Source organism: Numida meleagris, chromosome 2 (assembly GCF_002078875.1).
Source record: "Numida meleagris isolate 19003 breed g44 Domestic line chromosome 2, NumMel1.0, whole genome shotgun sequence".
Taxonomy (NCBI): Eukaryota; Metazoa; Chordata; class Aves; order Galliformes; family Numididae; genus Numida; species Numida meleagris.
In genome coordinates this window covers 120,059,724-120,079,832 of record NC_034410.1, presented here as the reverse complement: position 1 = coordinate 120,079,832, position 20,109 = coordinate 120,059,724, and the positions used below count along the sequence as shown (strand labels likewise).

The 20,109-nt window shown below is 44.4% G+C and overlaps 1 protein-coding gene across 1 annotated transcript; it reads right to left on the bottom strand.

The window, feature by feature from the left end:
- CHMP4C (charged multivesicular body protein 4C) lies at nt 2,425–18,447 on the bottom strand. The gene is made up of 5 exons (XM_021387653.1): nt 17,958–18,447; nt 10,936–11,113; nt 9,885–9,999; nt 7,769–7,877; nt 2,425–5,498 (listed from the first exon to the last, which is right to left on the bottom strand). The coding sequence occupies exons 1-5, from the start codon at nt 18,151–18,153 to the stop codon at nt 5,434–5,436; spliced, it is 663 nt and encodes a 220-aa protein (XP_021243328.1). The 5' UTR covers nt 18,154–18,447; the 3' UTR covers nt 2,425–5,433.

Below are 20,109 nucleotides of genomic sequence, written 5' to 3'. Positions count from 1 at the left end.
TTATCCTTTTTGAGAGCTCCATGGGGATCTAAAGTGCTTGCTGTGTTGTGCTGTGACTCAAGAGTCATCAAAGTGCACTCCAAAAAAGGAATTTGTCCCCACTTCGTATCAGAGAGAGAGGTATTGCATTACCCCTGCTTTGAAAATGAGGAAGAAAGCGATTATGTGATTCACCTTAATTGCACGGGAAGCCACTTGGTCCTGTCCTAATATTACTGCTGATCCCACAGACTTGTCAGCAGGTTAAAATTGGATGCTCCTCTGATCCGGTGAGTCTCCTGTCTGCATACAGGAACTGTGTCTTGGGTTCTCCTCACTGAGTTTCAAATGGATCTAAATATCCCTGCTGAGAAGTTAGCTTGTTCCAGATCTTATCATATTATTTTCCACCAGCTTCATCTGAAACCGCTAAGACATTTGCGTTAATGCGGTGGAGACAAAAGGTTTCTGCTCCCTGACCCCCACAGATCAGTGCTGTTCATCTAGAAGAAATCACAGCTGCTGCCGTTGTTCTGTGGGAGCGCTGGGGATGGCCATGCCGTGCTGCTAGGTGCTGGATTTACAATTAAAGCGGGTTTGTCAAGTATTGCTCATCCGGCAAGTGCCTAATGGGAGATGGTTGTGCGCTGACCCTTCAAGATCGCATTACTGCTTTGCGTGCTTGAGAATAAGTACATAACAAAACGCAGTTTAGGAAGCGGTTGTGAGATGTGGCAAACCTCCCGCTGGGCCTCTCCTCTCAAAGCTCCTCTGACTTTCCTAGCTCTTAGTACCCAGGGAATAGGGGGCACACGTGCTCTTGGCATGCTGCAGTCCCCTACTGGCATCCCCTGCGCGATACGGGCATGTTTCAGTTCTGCATCTCTAATTCCAGGCCCACAGCCTCCACTTCCCAGATGACAAGAGACAGAGGAGGCTGGTGACATTCCAAAAGTCAGGGTGCGAGATCTCTCAACAAAAGGACTCTGTTCTGCGCTGGTGAAGCAGATGTTGGCTCAGATTTCAGTTTACTCAGACAAATATGTGCCCCAGGCAGCTTCTCTGTCTACATAAATTCATGTCTTAACTACTTATCATTTTCCTCCACCATTTTTTTCTTCTGTTGTCTTCTCTGTGATAGAAAGCCCTTTGTGTTCAACCCCCAGTATCTGGTGCAGCATGAGATCCGCAGTCAGGTCAGTGCTATCAGAAACCTTTTCTACAGTGTCTTGGCCTATTCCTTGGGATATTCTTCCCCAGGAAGCTCATTCGGTTAGGCACATTTTTTTCTGGCAGAGCTTCCGAGGCAGCGGGAGCTGAAGTTTTAACCCATAACGTGTGAGGTGACCTCTGCTCTGCACATTCAGCTGTTCCCTTTAGAAAGTTTCTATTCCAGCCACAGGAAGACCATTACTAACACTCCATTAAACCAGTGCATCTGTACGTGGTTTCCTTCGTGTTTTTGGGTTTTTTTTGTTTGGTTGGTTGGTTTTTTTTGTTGTTTTTTTTTTCTGTGTGTTTGTTATAGGGGAAACGGCTGAGCCAAAGGCAGCATCTCTTGCAGCGCTGGAACTCCTCGTAGCTGCAGTGCCACTGAGGGAGGCGGCAGCGGGGCGAGCAGGCGGCTCCCAGAGGTTGCTGCGGAGCCCTGAGCTGCCCCCTCTCGCTACCAGATGTGCAGCGTGCACAAGTCCTGCCGTAGCAAGGCACTGCGGCAGCCTTTTGCTGCAGAGGACGAAGGGCTTCTTCTCTCGCGCTCTCACCGATGCAGTTTAAAAAGCACATTTACAAAGCATGGTGTGTACGATTTATCCTCCTTCTTCTTGGTGTCCCCCTATGACAGTTTCTTCTTTTCAGATGGTAATTTCTGGAATATTAACATCCTTCAAGAGGAACGTGGTGTCCTACATCGGGTACTCCCTGAGTTAGGGCGCATGAGCCGCTCCGGAGCACAGCGCGGCAGGGCAGGGCAGGGCAGGGCAGGGAGCCGCTCCTTCCGAGCAGGGCTTTCCGGCAGCGCCCCTCCCTTCGCTCCGAGCAGGAGGAAAGCCGGCACCGAGCCCGGTGTGCATCCCGCCGGCTCCGGGCGCTGTGCATAGAGCTCCGCCTGCAGGCGCTGACGCTTACTTCGGGGGAGACCCTCCTTAGCGTCCCCCAAAACCACCACCACGTTATTTTATTTGTCTTCATTCTTCCTTCCCTTTTTATTTGTCTTCGCTTCTCCCTCCCCCCGCCCTCCCCCCCACACACCTTTCTTTTTTTACATTAAAGCCAGATCACCTCTGAAGATTTACTGAATTCTAACCTGGTGCTGAAAGACCAATACATCAAAAAAGGTTCCCAGAAATCCGCACAAGTCGCTAAATAGAGCTCTGTGTCCTAACGGCAGGGTAAGCAGCACAGGTGAGCTTCTCCCCGCCAGGAAAATAACACGCAGCACCAGCATAGCACCAAAATGTTTATTTACAAGACATGTATATATTAGCTCTTCTTTTTCTTAATCAATATATTTGTAAAGCTATCCCAGTTTTAAATGTCCAGGCCTGTAAAGAAAACATTCTTAAAATAACTGAGAATCAGGAAATGGAGTCCGCTGTGGTACACCACCTGCTTCCACAGCCCTCCTGTAAAAGATCTTCAAGGTAATGGAGAGTGCATTTACCGTAACACGTTGGCACTATTTACTCTGGCCTGCTTACGTGCTAAATAAACAGCATCTCGGCCTCTTTCCTTCAGAAAAGAGAGAGGCATTTGTCACAGCCACATCTGAATTACACAGGAAAGAGCCACCCCCCCAGCTGAATTAAACCCCTAGAACACATTTACTTTTGAAGAAAACCAGTCCTCTGCTGTCTCCCAAGCGCTACAGTTCGGGGGCCCATACCGTATTTTGATTTGTGCGTGTGACTATCGAACTTCTGAGTGCAGCTTCACCACGTCCAAGCCCATGAGCTGGCAGGAGACTGCCCTCCAGAATCACGTGCGAGCTCCTGCAGCAGCTCACAACGGCCATGGTTTCTACTTCTCATCCTCTACAAACTTTGTTCTGCAAGCACCTACTCGGAAATCTGTAAGCTGAAGCTCCTCAGGGGCAAGGCACGGCCCAAACTCAGCTGGAGGTCAGCAGTCACACACTAGCTTACAAACCCAGATTTATTCTCCCCTGTGGGGTCTTTGTGCAAGAACTTTCCTTGTAAACGCAGCAGGTCTGCACTGTCCAGAGCAGACTGAAAAATAATTTGAACCTGGAAGCACAGACACCTCCTTTGGTTAGGCTATAGAACCCTTTAGATCCACTAAGCGTTCCTGAACTGCTAAATATTAGAGAACTGCTAGTTCGACCAAGAGCAGATGCTAGAACCGGCTTCCCCAAGTGAAGCACAGGGCGGCGCTGGCATGGCTTGCATTCAGAAATTCCATGTGTCCACGAGCACACGGCAGCCAGCCTTGCAGGGTGCTGCCATCAGCATCCGCCAACACTTTCTGTACCCAAGTCAGAGACTTGCAGAGACTGCACCAACCTTGAAAATGGGATCCCAGCAGAAAGAGTTAGCAAATGGATGCCAGCTAACTCAGAATAGCTGTTATTGTATTAAGTATGCCTGCGAAGGAAGTTTTCAGCTGGCATCTGATCCTGAATTTCAGCAAGCGCTAAAACTGTATGACATCTTGTTAGGGTTTGGTTTCCTACAGAGAGTTCAAAATGTACTTTTAAACTTAAGGAAGTGCTTTCATTTTTGTTTGCTTTAAAACAAAAGTGGAATATTTCCAGTTTTTCCTCTACTCCCAACAGAAAAGAGAGCGTTTTCCTGGTACCTCCAAGTTCTGGAACAGAATTACAAACTTTTTTCTCCCCCGTTAGCAATTTATCTGAAGCCACAGGTCAGTTCTGCTTCCCTATGGATGCAAACCAAAAGCGATTCCGCTACAGGGAATGATGTTCTGAAAAACTGAAATTTTACAACGTGTTAGTAAATGCTGGGCTTCCTTCGAAGAACTCCATTTGAAGGGTTCTGAGCACACCAGAATGCCATCTCCAGAAACACGTTAGCTTATGCTTAGCCTAAAACAGCACAGTGCAGAGCCTACTGCGGGCTATTAAAGCTAAACACGCAGCAAATCACGGGCTGAAGCCCGCAGGGTGCGTGGTGGGTCTCCTGCTGCTATAGATCTACAGAAAGCAAGTCTCCCGCTATTCCCCAGGTGGTTCAGTCATCACAAAATTACATCGATTTGAAAAGAAGAAACAAAGATCAATGTGACTGTGCTTCCACTTCCCGAGGAACTCCACAGCGTCTTGCTATTTCCTTGTGAATTATAGCAAGCTGCCACCATGGAGCTCCAGTCTTATTAGATAAAATGTCTTTGTACAAGCCAGCATATTTAATTTGTTTTGTATTTGAACAGTGATTTCTCTCCATACGTAGTGGGTTAGCACCCAGTGGCATTTGTTCCTTACACTAAAAAGCTGGCAGCTGGACAGTAACACATCAACTTTACAAGCATTTTAGAATCAGCATTTAAACAGGGTTAAAAAGGCATTTCAAATACCACACACTGATCTTACTTCCATTCAGGAAGTAAAAAATTATTATTCCGAAATCGTAGAATTAAAAAGTGTGTTATTAATTCCTGTGAGGATGGGTATTTTCAACCGAAGTAAAGACTCATCCTGGAAAGCCACGGTGGAAGGAAGGATGTCAGGAGGGCTAAGTCTCTCCCGGCTTTCTGCCAGCATTAGTGTTTAGCAGGGAACTACACAATCTTGGACGCTGTTGTTTTCCCCAGTCATAGGGGAGCTGCTATTTAGGTGAGTTGGAAATAGTTTAAGACACGATTCAAGTTGACCGTGGGGACGTGCACAGGATAGTCTTGCTGTCACTTGCCACAGTTAAAACAAACAAGTTAATAAACTATTAAAAGATCTACAGAAGAGTCTCCTCTTGATATCTAGGACAGCGCAGGGTGCTCCAGGCCATCCAGGTAAGTCTCCATGCCCAAATGAGCGGCCGCTGGCTCTCGGGCTCAAAGGAACTCACTGGTCCTGTGTATAAAGCTGCTCTGCTAACAGTCCGAACCACACGACCCTCTAGGATGGGGCTTCCATTAATTATCTTTTTCATCGCAATCACGCGTCCAGCTGTGTGCACAGGTGAGGCAGCGAGGTCTCGCAGAGCAGCAGGACATAACCTAATAAAAACTGAGGCTAACAACAAAACACCTCCGGCCTAGGCTGAAATAAATGTTGAGTTTGGAGGCTTTGGCAATTACTGTTTTCTGTTTGCTTGGTTTAAAACTCATTTTTGTGATACGGAAATCACTCTATTCTTAGCAAGATTTGCCATTTTTAAAAAGTGTATGAAATACAACCATGCTAATTTGGTAAGTTTATAACGGTGTGACAGCTCTTTACGACTGTACTCTAATGTTCTGTGTTGTGAACAGACGGTGCTCTTAGGAAGCCCAGGCTGCTAGATGCTTCATATCGTCTTCGTCCTCCACTCTCTTCCTGGCTGAAGCTGCAGAGAGAGAGATTAACAATAATCATTAATTAATAATAGCAGTCAGAACCATTTTACTTGTGAACATCAGGACTTGCACAGTGCTTTTTAGTTTTAAGATCTTGGGTCACTTTACTGGGGAGCAAATTAACATAGGTAACAGTGATGAAGCTGATGGCCTTGGCTCTGTACAACGCTGCTTAGCAGCAACCACAGACATCGGTGTGTTATCAGCACTGCTTATCTCCTAGAACCAAAACACAGCACCATACCAGACACTCTGAAGAAAACAATTCCGTCCCAGCTGAAACTAAGACAGGGACACAACCGACGTGTCACACCATTAGCTCACATATAACTCCACTGTTAACAATACAGGTCTCATTTATCTCCTACTGAAAGATTCCTACAGAAAACATATTTAACCCCAAAAAGCTCTTGCAGTGAGTGAGCAAGCACTGCAACACTACCTGTTCTCTCACCTCCACTTGAGCAGGCACAAATGACCTGCCCCTGGCTGGCTGTGCTACCTTTCCAAATACTGCTGAGGGGTTCTGCATGCACATGTCCAGCTTCCAAATGGAATCACCCCATTTTAATGAGAGTTATCATTTATTAAAAGGGAGAAAGAAATTCCTAAATGTGCTTTGTTCGAGTAACATCTGTGGCTACTCGGTTAACAGCTCTGGTCACAGCAGTAGCAATACTCAGCTCAGGTCCCACACACACTTTCTCTCTCTTTTTTTTCTTTAAAACCCAAATCTCCTATCCTATCTTCACACTGCCTGAATTAAAACCTCATACAAACAGTCTTCGTTCAGCGACCTGCAAACAGCATGCCCGACAGCCCAGGTTCAGCCTAGGCTCTCCCCAGCTCCCAGCTGTGTGCGTGTGTCAGGATTTGCATTACTGGGTGTGCACCAGCCCTGTGTGTTTGTTTTTGTGCAGCCACTTTGGCTCCCACTGTACTGCTGGGAGCTACCAGCACAGAAGAGATCTTGTCCCACTGCTGGGGGGACTCAAGCTGGGAGGACATGGGAGACAGCAGCTCCAGTCCCTACTCTACAGGTGCCACTGGCTTACTGTGCACTAGAGGAAGGTCACAGTGCCTCGTTCCACCCCACTTTCCCTACCTCTAACATCATGTATGTCCAATTAGAAGCGGTATAAAACCATTAATTGTTATTGTTCTTATTTCTGGGTAACAGTAAGCATACAGTTACAGAAAAGATTAGCCAGTTTTGCAAAACCAACTAATTTTGCCCAAAGCAGTCATTGAGAAAGATGAAGCAGCAAATCTAAGATAGTGAGAATCATGTGGAAACGGTCCAGGTTCAATAAAAATGTTAGCTGGCACAGCTGGATCTGGAAAAGGATGTATCAACAAGCCATAAATGCCGAGACTGCAATCTGCACTGGGTTCTCCTAAATGCATTTTTTTCTAGCCGTTCCTCAATTTATATAAGGAGATGAGACCACAGTCCCAGTTGGAACATCTCAAATTGCTTCTCAGGGATTTAAGTGTCACTTGCCAAAACACACATGAGGGTCTTCAGAATGAGCTGATCTATGTAACCCGTTCTGCAGAGAACGCACCACACAGCTTGTGCCAGGAGTGCTATCCTTGCCACTGAGTATCTCTTCTCTTTTTACTAGCACCAGTACACAGCAAGTCTTACAGCTGATAGAGAACAGGGACGTAGTGAAAGATATAGTTAACAGTTGTCTGTCTCTGGCTTAATTCAAAACAAACACAGCGTAACGACAGAAAAACAAGACTACTGCTTCATGTTCCAGAGCAAGAAACCAAAGGAATGACAATATTTATTTAAATTTGTACGCCTTGCTACATCCTGTGTTCCTAATTACAATATCAGTGGCAAATACCAAACCACTAACCCAAAATCTGCATTTTTGTGATGCAAATATTTTGTATCTAGGTCAGACTCTAATTAAAAAAGATTGATGATTTAATTGCCAAAAGAAAAAAAGATCTTTCAATTCTCTGGTGATTTCACTACATTTCAGTAGGAAATGCACCAGGATATGTGAAAGGTCAAGTTCCCTGAATTTACCGCCTCAAATCTATAGAGATTCTGGTCCTAAATGCTCTCATAAATCAAACTACAATTCCTCTTTCTAATAAAGTATGCAGAAATAGGTAAGGAATTTACAATGCTTCAGAAATCAAACCAGAGTTAAATACGTATCTGTGGTTTTTCTCTCACTCTTCTACACACAGCGAGGCTTAATCATAAGAAACTTAAAATGGCAAGCAAGCAGTTTACCAGGGCGAGAAGGTAACGATGTGGATGGAACACTTGGCAGTCTGACATCTCGCATTCTCTTGTTCATTTCTTCTTGCTCCAGTTCTTCTAATTCTGCCATCAGCTCATCCTAAATTCAAGGAAAACATTACCAAATTCATTGCCCTGACAGTGATCTCAGTCAAGGGCGCTTTTAACCACCGTAAAGCAAAGTATTACTGAAATAACAGTTTATGCTTGATAAACAAATATTATAAAGTAATGCACCGCAAGTATAATTTTCACTGACTGCGATCAATAACAATAAACCTTCACTGAAAGTTGAAATAAGGACAATGGAAGTTAGAAACAGGTCAAGGTATAAAATTAGAAAGAAAAATACCAGTGTTCTACTTGACAAAAAGGCAAACACAGAGGAAAAAGTCCAAATGCCTTCATCAGACTTGCTCCAAATCTAGAGTCTGTGCATTTTAACCACATTCTAATTGTAATGTGCATCTCTTCCCATTTTAAAAACCAAACATTTTCCATTGGTTATAAGGCAGACTGTCATTAATTGTTGTGCTTCCACCCTTTTACGCTAAGCCCAGGATTACATGTGATTTCAGAGCAGCACTGGAATGAGAGCTGTTCTCCTGGGTCTTGTTACTCACTCTTGAAGCACATAACACCCTTGGGCTTTTAGCTGCAAAAGTTAATTTGGACAGACAGTCTCATCTACAAGTATAATACTCAAAATAAAAAGGCTTCACGCTTTTTAAAAAGCCTAAGACTTATTCCTTGGATTCTACTCAGGTATGGCAGGACCTCGTTTTGCATTCTTCCTCATATATACAGTGTCATCCCTGGGAGAAACAACCCTTATGTTTACATGTCTATTTTGAGTACCACAAATTACATGCTTCAGTGGTACCCATGTGAAGAGGAAATCCAAGTGCGTGGTCAAAACGTCCTTCAAATGAAAAGAAAAAATTAAATCTCCTCCTCCAACATAAATCACCTGAAAACCTAGTGATTAAGCCACTGATTCTAGCACTCTTAAGCTGGAGTAGCGTGCAAATCAGGTTTCCCAATGACTGGACAAGTGCTGTAAATATTTGGCTTCCATGCAAAAGCAGGTGCTGGTACAATGATGCTCCGTGTGACTGTGACAGTGGCGTATTTTCCCAAAACAGGAAACACTCATTAACTCATTAACTAAGACCAGCATCTCTTAGGAAGTCTTGGGTCAATCTGCGCTATGCCTAATGGGTCTAAAGCCCTAAAAGTTAAGCACTGATGAAAAATAAGTGATGCTGTATAGCTGTTCGGGATGGCAGTATGTTTTCCAGTTGACTGAAGCCCAGTTTACGTCAGCCAAATCCCATTCCTAACACCACTATGGATTAATGATTTAGATTCAAAGTGGAAAAAAAGGAAAGCAGATAAAGGAGAGAAAAAAAATACAAAGAATCACTACCATTTTCAAAAACTCATGGAAAAGATAACTTCTGAATGAAAAGATAAAAAGAAATTAATTAAGCAAATATGATATAGCGTATGTATTTTTCTCTCTTGTCCACTGTCCTGAAAGGTGCCTAGGATAAGAGAGCTCTAGAACAGAATTCTTACTGCCTGCAACAGGAATTACATTCTTTTTTACTTCTGTAGAAAATCCAGAAAATAATGGAAGGACCAGCATCTCCGAGCACCAAAACAATACAATACCTTAAAATATGGCCCATATATGCAAAACTGGGAACAGTAGCCTGTTTGCAGTGCAGTGATAGCAACATGCACTTTGTTAAATGGATGTCTGTTTGGAGCACAAATTATACATTTCAGTATCCAATTAGAGCAGTACAAATTATCGCCTTAGTGACCTCCTCCTTCCATGGTGCAACTGAGAACACTACAACTGAAAATAACAATTATGGCAGTAGAGTTGAAACTTCCTTTTTATTAGTTTATATTTTTAAGTTTATTATTTCTATAAAGATATAAGTAAACATAAGATGTCATAGATAGATAAGCTAAGAACTATGAAAATTCACATCCTCACCTTTGGAGAAATAAAACTCCAGAACAAACCACTGGATCACGAAACAGCTATGGAGTGATTTTGCAGCCAAAACTCAGTTTTTACTAAAATACTAACCTCATCAAACTCATCACCAAATGCAGCTCTACTTGAGATAGCTTCTGAAATTTCCTGAGCGACATCTTGCTGTTCAGTGATATCTTGCATCAAGTCATCAATTTTGTTCAAGTCCCTGGCAAAATAACAGAGAACAGTTTTTAGAGATACATTATTCAAATTGTGCAGAAGGAACTCAGAAACACCTACAGACACCCTAGTTTACTTCTATTTAAACAGAAGAACTCACGTGGAGTAATTTCCCTTACTTAAACCTTAATGTTTCCTGGCAAGCTTTAGTGTGTTTTACTCAGTCCAGTTCCTTCCACTGTGGGTTTATAACACGAGTCATTCTGCAGCAGCCTGTGCTTCCCCTCTCTGCTTTTCATACCTCCATCAGCCAACAGCCATAACCACTGGACAAACCACATCTCCTTCCTGAGGTCAGCCTCTTTATAGATGGATCTTTTTTGATGTTAAGCATTCACGAGAACTGGGGGAAACTTAGAAGGACCACACTTAGAAGTTTCCCCTTATTGTTAATTTCCTTATTGTCTCGGTTCCTGTTTACTTTTGCCAGAACAACCTTTCTGATATAACTGTTTATTCAGGCAGGAAAACGCCTCATGAAACAATATAGGACATATAAAAGTACTACACGCACACACACAAAAAAATACCCCATCTATCTTTTATTCAAGCCTAACTGGTACTTTGAATCATACAGTCCAGCTTACAGACTTTGAGGAAGAGCATCCACTTAGTTGAAGAAACAAGTTTTCTTCTGGAAAAGTTGAGGGCAGCAGCAGGTCTCTGCTGCCAAGGCATGTTTACTTAAAAAATAGTGCCACCCGCATCTCTCTAGTTAGCCAGACTTTCCATCTAAACTTGCTGCCAAGAAAAGATATTTTTCTACCAAATATAACACAAGAGTACCAACAGCATTCCTGACATTAAATGCCGGAACCAAAATGAAGTCAAAACTGAATGACTGGGTACAACAGACCATACCAATGATATAGTTTAAAAGTTGTTACCAAGCTCATTTTGAAAGCTAGTAGAAGTGACTTACATATTTTCATGCACTTTTTTCATAGCTTGTGCAGCATAACCCATATTCTTGAGCACTTCCGTGTTGGTGTGTGAATTTTCCAGTGCCTCTCTCTGGAATTCAATGGTTGAGAGCGTCCCATCAATTTGACTCAATTGCTTCTCATATCTCTTTTTTCTCTTCAGTGCTTGTAAGGCAGCTGGAATGCAGAAAGGCACAGCACATTGTGTATGTTCATAGCAAAACACAAGGACAAGCAGTTCTGTAACAGTCTGACCAGAAGAAGTCACAGTTCTCACCCTCCTACCTCACTAGCAGAGAGGCAAACTTTGACCACACCGGATCAGCAGCCTGCTTATCGCCAACATGCTGTCGCACGAACATGCTGGGAAGCCTCTTTTAGGTTAAATCCCTTCAAGAACAGACATGAGCAGCTTCTTCCTCCACTACAGGAGATCTTGAATTCCATCACGTGCACGTGGGCAAGACAGGGAAGATAGGGATGAAAAAGAAAAACATCAAAGAGAAATCAGAAAGTAGGAAATGAGAAAGAAAGAAAAGAAGAGGTTGCAAAACCTAAGGAAAAACTATGGGAGGCAGAGCAAGAAGATCTGGTGCAACGGCCACCTCTCTGTCAATGCTGTTTTCAAAGATTTGTCTCAGTAGCAGAAAGTGTCAAGTGTAATGGCAAGTCCCAGTGACCTAACCTTAGGTCAGAGGGAGGATTCACACTTAGCTCTGGCTTTCAGTTTTATCTTCTGTTCCTTGTAGTCATCAAGAAACATATCTTTAAAACTCAGAACTTGAAAATATATAGAAGATATAAGGCTTCTGTGGACAAGGCCACAATTAAATCTGGCACCTCTCAATTATCTTTGTAAATCAGAGAGATTACTGTTTTGTATTTGCTAAGTTGTAAGCAGCATACTTTGCCCAGAGTAAATCATTACCAGCAGAAACGCACGTGACAAGCAGCAGGAGAAAAGGGCTTTCACTCAGTTTCTGGGTGTGGTACACACAATCTTGCCACAAGCATTTCCTGACCACTATTCTTTCCAAACTCTGCATGTGCCAGGCAAGATAAAGCACACAAAAGAGACTAAGTTGTGACTTAAAAAAAAAAGACTATTGCTTTTTCAAAGCTAGTTAGTACCTGTGTCTGTGTTCCTGTTATATTTAATTTTTTAATCACGTTCAGAGCCAGCAAGCAACTGCAGTCCCCGGTCAATGGATAACAGCAATGACTGTTGGTATTCTGTTTAAATGATTGCCCATGTGTAAAAACAATGAATCTAGACATTGGGGTATCTAACTCTCTAAACAAGGAGCCTCTAAAGTATCTATTTACTGCTTTCATGACAAGTGCTTGAATTGAGGTGGTCAAAATCGCCGTCATTATCTGCACAAGGACAGGCATTCACACAGACTTTGAAATGCAGCGTCTTTGGAATCTACAGTGAAGTGTATCAGGACAGTAAACCGCAATCAAAATAGATTAACTCAGAATTCAAATTCAGCATTTACCCAAATTTGGGACACAGTCTGAAGTTTTGCAGCCCCAAGCATGAATATAGGCTGGCCAACGAGCAGACTGAGAGCAGCCCTGCAGAGGAGGACACGGGGGCGCTGGTGGTGAAAAACTGAACGTGAGCCAGCAGCGTGCGCCTGCAGCTCAGAAAGTCAAAGGCTTCCTGGGCTGCATCAGAAGAGGGGTGGCCAGCAGGGGGAGAGAGGTGATTGTCCCTCTCCACTCTGTCCTTTGAGGCCCTATCGGGAGTACTCCGTCCAGGTCAGGGGCTTCTGTCCTTAAAAGGAGATGGAGCTTTTGGAGAGAGTCCAGAGGAGGCCACAAGGATGATCAGAGGGCTGAGCACCTCTCCTGCGATGACAGACTGAGAGAGTTGGGGTTGCTCAGTCAGGAGAAGAAAAGGCTCCGGGGAGACCTTAGAGTGCCTTTTCAGTGACTTACAAAACAGCTCTAGTTAGCAAATCAATTCATACTCTTTTCTTATCAACCCAGGTGTAACATATTCCCACACCATACTACATGATTTTTTCATTTATATCAAATGAATGCCCTCAATTGCACAGAGTTCTGTAATCACAGCCCCTACAGATAAAATACGAAAATTTCATTGTTATTTGAAATCTGTTTTGCAGATTGTAATTAAATTTACTTTTAAGTGATTTTCCACTGCACATACAAGCATTTTAAAATCTGTGTGCCAATTCTGGCAAGAACAATATTTAAATGCTTCACAGAAATGCTACTGCAGAATAAACTAAAACATAATTTCTATTTGGAAAAAAAAATGAAAAACTGAGGAGAACATCAACTTACTTTACTGAAGGTCTAAGAAGGACACTGAAAGAGAGCGCTGCCCATTTCCAAGATTTCAGAAAAGGAAAGACAGCCCAGTAGGATGAGTCTAAGTAGGGGCAGAGTCTCAGGAAGCAAGCATAATGCCAATTTAACCAGGAAGAGGTGGAGGTCTTCACCAGGACAAAAAAAGCAGTCTCAGAAGCTCCGTTTTGCTCCAGTAAAGCAGATTCAACTCCTGCATTCCATAATGGAGCGGTTAACAATTGCTTGTAGTTTACCAGCTTTCCTGTGCTCTACTTCAAGTCCAGCAAGCGGGACATGGCTCATTAGGGTTAGGAACCACTGCTTTTAATCTGAGTTTTTATTCTATATTCCAGTTTAGTGGTTGGAACAGCAATAGACTGTTACATCATTTTAGGCGTGCATATTGAAGAACTACTGTTATTTACACACAGACACTTTCCCAGTATCACTGCTAAGCTGATGCTTTCTGGCAATGGCAAATAGTAATTCTGACAACAGCAGGTTTCTAAAGTAAAGAACAAAAACAGTGGCACAGTCATGGCACTTTCATCACAGTCTCATGATAGATCAGAATAAAAAAATATCACTGTGCTCTCTCATTTTATCTGCAAGCCCTCCACCAATTTCTATCAGTACAGGAACTGGTAACCTCATATTTTGAAGTAAAATTAAGAACACCGTCTAATAAGCCTTAAAATTCCCAGGGGAAAACTGGTTATATCTTCAGAAGACATAACACCACCGCAAAAACACTGGATCTCATTCTTGACTGCAGTTCACAAAAACTCCACTTCATGTCCCATAAGAGACTGATGGATTACAGATCTGAGTTCAAACTAGAGAAACCCAGCAGAAATGCTGCTGAGGCCATAAAAATCACACCACCTTAAGATCATTATCGGTACTCTTAATCTTTAAAACCTTGTGAGGGAACCCACATACACTTACAACTGAGACAATAATGCACTAACAATAAGGCACTTGACTCGTTATAACCACTCCAGCTGACAGCAAGACACTTTGAATGTGATCAAAAAGAGCAGAGAACAATGGCTGTAAGTCACAGAACAAAGGCATGCTTAAAGGCTTCTTCCAATCTCTCTGCCACAAGCTTACAGTCCCTACCTGTCACACACCCTGCTTCAGGGATGACAGCCCTGTCCCTGCCAGCATGCAACTACCACATCACTCTTCAGTTTCAACAGCATTCTGGTTACAAGTAGCTCACTGAAAAGGAATGCTACATGGCTGCATGAACCCTGCACAAATGTACTATACAATCTACTTAGCAGCATCCACTCATATAAGCTGCCCTGTTATTCCAGCCTTCTTTACAGGTTTTGTTCTCGGTAGTATTACATGGCTCTCTATGTTTAAGCTTTATTCCTATTCTGGATAGAGAAAAAAAAAAAGAAAAGAAAGAAAAAAAGGAAGAGGTATGGCTTCTTTCAACTTACCTCCAACTTACTTCTTTTCATTCATCCCTATTTTAGTATCTATGAAACAATGTTATTTTCACAGGCACAGACACACTGCAGAAAAACCCTTTCCTTTTAAATGGACTTCTCAGGCAGCAGAACAGAAATCAAAGACTTAGTGCGTCTGTGGAGGAATGAGATAGGATAGGTGAAGGAAGATTCAAAGGCATAGGGATTATTGTAGGAGAAAACAAGCAGTAACGAGAAGGCAGCTTTTGAAGAACAGAGGACAAACGTTTCCCAGGACTACCCTGGAGAGACATTTTCTTGTACTTTGTGCTTACTCATACATTCAGCATTGCTGATAAACTTGCTTTAAACAAATAAATAAAGAGCCCTGGTCATCATTTCATCACTCAGTTAGCAGTGGAGGCAGTACTCTCCATATGCTAAGTGAATACCCAATATGAAGGCAGGAAGTTTCAAGTGAAAAATCTTCTCTGTGTGGTGAGCTCTATTGGGCCCTAACCCACAAACATAAAGAAACTGGGTATTGTCATTGCTAACCTGGATATGATGAGCTGTAGAAGCACAGAAAAAAACCAACAGTTTGCATCTCTCCAGCACCACCCCAGTTTCTGAACTCAAGCCTCACCAATTCTGATACTTTGGATCATTTTCTGTCCTTTAAATTTTCCTGCATGACCTTCAGAATACTGAAGATGAAGGGCCAGTGTGCTGCTGGAGTTGGCAGCTGTGCACTGGTTGAAACATCAAGAGACACTCAAGAAAATAAAGCAAGAGAAATCAAAAAAATCCCAAGTTATGATCTGATACGGTCAGACATTAAAAGGCAATGCTAATTCTGCAAATAAATACTGCTCACCGTGACATAACCTCTCCAAGGGTAATTCCAACACACACTGCTGTTCAGAAAACCCTGTGGTAGCCTAGATACAGTAAAATACCATTAGGTAACACGGCAAATGTATCATCCCCAAAGCACAGCTAATTTCAGATTAAATACGGGAACTGCAGAGATGCACGCTTCATGAAGGAGAAGCCAAATATATTTGACAATTCAGATCCATTTACATAGCTAGTATGTTATGGCTTTAAGGCAAGTTAAATCTTCTGATGTCACATGAACCCCCCCAAGACTCAGACTCATCTGAACTCACGAAAAATCGCTGGCCCTTGAACATGATCTCACTTGTGTCAGTAAACTGACTCAGACTCATGAGCCTAAAAATCAAATGAGATCATCCTAACTTGGTGCACTGTCCATACCCGGGAAAATCCTGCTTCATCCCAGACACTCCTGGCTTAAGTTCCACAGGCTCCCTCACAGGTGTAATTATGAAAAGAACACATCAAGTTACCCACCAGATCCTTTTGAAATATTTGCTTTAACAAGGCATTGTAGATTCAAACTTTTATTCTCTCATTCGCACGTTGTGTTTACACAGTGCTACAATAGTAGCAGTCTAGCACAGACTTCCTCTGCAATACAGCAGGGTAGAGCAGCTAACGTTGTTATACATTAATGAACTGTGATAACAAGCACAAACTTCACATCAAATGAGGGATATTCTTGAGGAATTAAGCTTACTTGGGCTGCTAAATTCAATTGTTTTAGCACAGCAAGGTGAGTTTCTCTCATTTCTCATCACTGTAGTTTCACCACTTGCTTTTGGTTTAGAGACATTTTTGGCATTAAAAAATTCCCACTCTGTACTTCTTGCCCTACTTTCCCTTTACTGACCTCAGTAACCTGTGTGCTACTGAGCAAATGACAAGAAAGATAAAAGGGAGTTATTTTTTACCACCATCAGTTCAACAATCCAGTTTGCAACATGACTCCACATACACCTGCATGGATAAAACCAGGGGGAGTGCACACTGAGCGTAGCAGAGGAAACAAACACCTGGGAGGGAAGCTTCACAAGCCTAATGCCACATGTTTTAAGCATAAGGCAATGGGTTGACTAACAACCGGAACCCACATAAACCAGTCAGGTTGCAGAAGCAGATCCACCTTCTCCCAGTAATGAGTAATTGCTGCCTCTGTACCATTCTCTCCTTCCCAAGTGCCCAAGCTCTCCTGCAGCTGTGGAGCCAGAGAAACTTAACCTAGGCTGGGTAAAAGCAATCTAGCTGAAAAACTAAGACATTTTATAGCTGCTTTCTGGAACACACCCTTCAGGAAGCTCTGACAACAAAAGGATGGGAGTAGTGTGGGGCAGGAACGAGGCAGGAAACTGCAGTAATGCCAGCTTAAAGTGCAGGCTTGGCAAGAATTTCTATAGTAGCATGTCTAGGACTTGGTAGGAATTGCTACAGGCACAGGAATGAGCCTGTTTCCTTGTGTCAGCCCCACTGCTCATGAACAGTGACCCAGCTCTGGGAGCTATCTGGTCACTGCGTCCCACAGTGTGAGTTTGTAGCTGGATCACCTCCCTGACCTAGCTTGCTGGGCCAGCACTAAGAGCCAGTGCCTGCACAAAAGGCCCAGGGAGACGCTCCAGTTGAAGGCAGGGAAGTCTTAAGAACTCTGTAAGATACCTGGAACGTGACAACCCTCAACATGACATCCTTGAGAGCTCACATGCCACAGACGAGCTGGCTCGGCTGCTTGACTGGCTTTGCTCTCTCAGATCGTGCCTTAAAACCTGCCCAATTTCTGCCGATGTTTTTTAATCCTAACTAAATACTTCCTGCTAACAACTATTAAGTGCTGAAGCATTACAAATACATTACAGGATAACCAAAACACTCCTCCCAAGCTCTAAATTACATAGCGTTAACTTTTTAAATTATCCAGCAACAGAAAGAGCAGGTGAAAGAACTACTCTTTTGTTACAGTGTGAATCTTTGATTCAGAACATTTTGCCTCGGTTTGGAGGCATTTAAGAAAAAATAAGTCTTGGAGTAAACAATCAGGATTCCAGGCAACTTGAAGAAGTAATTACCTTGTTCCTCAAAGACCTGTCCCTGTGGTTCCAACCATTTGCTTCCCAGAGATGACAGCATTGATTTAAGCAGGATCCTGACCTTATTTATTACCACCCACTGCACTACAGGCATAAAACTAGTTAAGAATAAAGCATCCTCTTATCAGTCCACCATAATGACTTCACAATGCGCCACACACAAATGGATACCAAAGCCACCACAGCGGCCTAGCACAGGAACCCGGCCATTTAAAGACCCACAACCCACTCAGGTCACCGCCGAAATGTGCACCCGGGGTTCTCTCAGCCAGGGACGGGACTCACCTCGCCTGTTCTTGGTGCCGTGCTGCCGGGCCAGCGCCAGCTCCCGCTCAATCCTGGTCTCCAGGTACTCCTGCTTCTTGCTGAGCATCTCCTCCGTCTCCCGCAGCCGGGCCAGGGCCTCCTGCGGCGAGGGCCCCCCACGGCCCTTGGAGGCGGCGGAGCCGCCCCCCTTGAAGAACCTGGAGATCTTGCTCATCGCGGCGTTGGAAGTCTGCCCGGGCCGAGCCGCCCCAGAGCCGCGAGGGCACTGCCCGGGCCGCGGTACGGCACCTGGCGGCGGGGTGGGCCGGGCCGGACTCAACTCCCGCCCCCGGATCGTGCGTGCCCCCCGAGCGGTGAGAGGGCGGCGAGCTCCGCGGGCAGCACCGGTGTCCACGGGCAGCGGTCGGGCAGGACGGAGGGCGGCAGGGAGGCGGGCCGCTGCCCGGCGGACGTGGGGCGGAGGTGGGAGCGGCAGCGGGGAGGCTCCTGCCCGCCTGCTTTCTCCTGAACGCTCCTGAACGCTCCTGGCGCGTTCCTCTGCCCTGCCCCTTCTTCGGTTGGGCGCTCACGGCGTGCTTTGGTAGCAGTGCGGAAAGCACAGTCCTGCTCCGCGATAACTGGACATCAAAAGTTTAGGGCTAGCTTTACAGCTTGTGTTTCTCCCCAGTTTTAGAATCATAAAGGTTGGAAAATACCTCTACGATCGTCTAGTCCAATCGTGAACCCATCCCCACCATGCCCACTAACCATGTCCCTCAGTGCCACATCTCCACGCTTCTTGAACACCTCCAGGGATGGTGACTCCACCACCTTCCTGGGCAGCCCATTTCAGTGCTTTCTGAGAAGAAATTTTTCCTAATATCCAACCTGAATCTCCCCTTGTACAACTTGAGGCCATCATCTTTCATCCTATCACTGTTACCTGGAGAAGAGGCCAACCCCTGTCTCGCCACAACCTGCTTTCAGGCCGTTGTAGAGGGAGATAAGGTCTCCCCTGAGCCTCCTCTTCTTCAGACCAAACAATCCAGTTCTGTCAGTTGCACCTCATAGAACTTGTGCTCCAGACACATCACAACACAATCACAGAACTGTAGGAGCTGTGAAGGGACCTCTGGAGATCATCTAGCCCAACCCCCTTGCTAAAGCAGGTCCCCTACAGTGGGTCGCACAGAAAAGTGTTCAGACAGGTCAGGAATATCTCCAGAGGAGACTCCACAACCTCTCTGGGCTGCCTGTTCCAGTGCTCTGCCACCCTGACAGTAAAAAGTTCTATCTTGTGTTTGTATAGAACTTCCTGTACTCCAGTTTCTGCCTATTGCCCCTTGTTCTGTTGCTGCTCTCCAGTGGAATGAGTCCACTCTCATGGACTTGACTTCCACATTTTCAATATTTATAAAGTTATGAGATCCCCTCTCAGCCTTCTCTTCTCCAGACTTAAATTTCTCGGTTCTCTCAAACCTTTCCTCATACAGAGGCTTTGTTGCCCTTCACTAGACACATTCCAAGGCCTCAATGTCTTTCTTCCAGTGAGTCTCATACTGCAAGAAGTGTTTTCAGAGGAACAATCAGCTCACTAACAATGCCAGCCAGCCATGAACGTGCTAGCACCTGATGCATGATGTCAGTGACAAGAAGGTGACACAGACTCCTCATAAATACTGTGTGCAGAAGTCAGTGGTGACACAAGCCCCGTAGTGGTGAGTGGCAGCTGTTAGTCATGCTCTGCAGCGTGCTGCAAGGGGACACTCGTGCTTAAGTGCTCTGAGGTTCTTGTATGGCCTCACTGCATGCAAGCTTGGGTGCCACAATATAACATAAAACTATTAAGAGAACATCCAAAGGAGAGCTACAAAGATGATAAAGGGTCCAGAGGGTAAAATGGGCGAGGAGCAGCTGAGGTTCCTGGGTGTGCTCAGCCCAGAGCAGAGGAGCTGAGGGGAGGCCTCATGGTGGCTGCAGCTCCTCACAGGGAGCAGAGGGGCAGCGCTGAGCTCTGCTCTCTCTGACAGCGACAGGGCCCATGCCATTCTATGATTCTATGATCTTTGTGGGTCCCTTTGGACTCGTGATGATTCTACATTAAAAACACACATGGGCTAGGACCGATAAACACTAAACTTTCAAAGGAAAGAAATGCAGTTTTTCAGAAGTGTAGATGCATACCTACAGA

What these genes read in the sequence shown, in the direction of transcription:
- CHMP4C (XM_021387653.1), bottom strand. Translation starts at nt 18,153, where the DNA reads ATGAGCAAGATCTCCAGGTTCTTCAAGGGGGGCGGCTCCGCCGCCTCC. An exon ending in TTGGTGATGAGTTTGATGAG is followed by an intron (nt 7,878 to 9,884) that starts GTTAGTATTTTA and finishes CCTTGAATTTAG; the next exon opens with GATGAGCTGATGGCAGAATT. An exon ending in ATCGTTACCTTCTCGCCCTG is followed by an intron (nt 5,499 to 7,768) that starts GTAAACTGCTTG and finishes CTCTCTCTGCAG; the next exon opens with CTTCAGCCAGGAAGAGAGTG.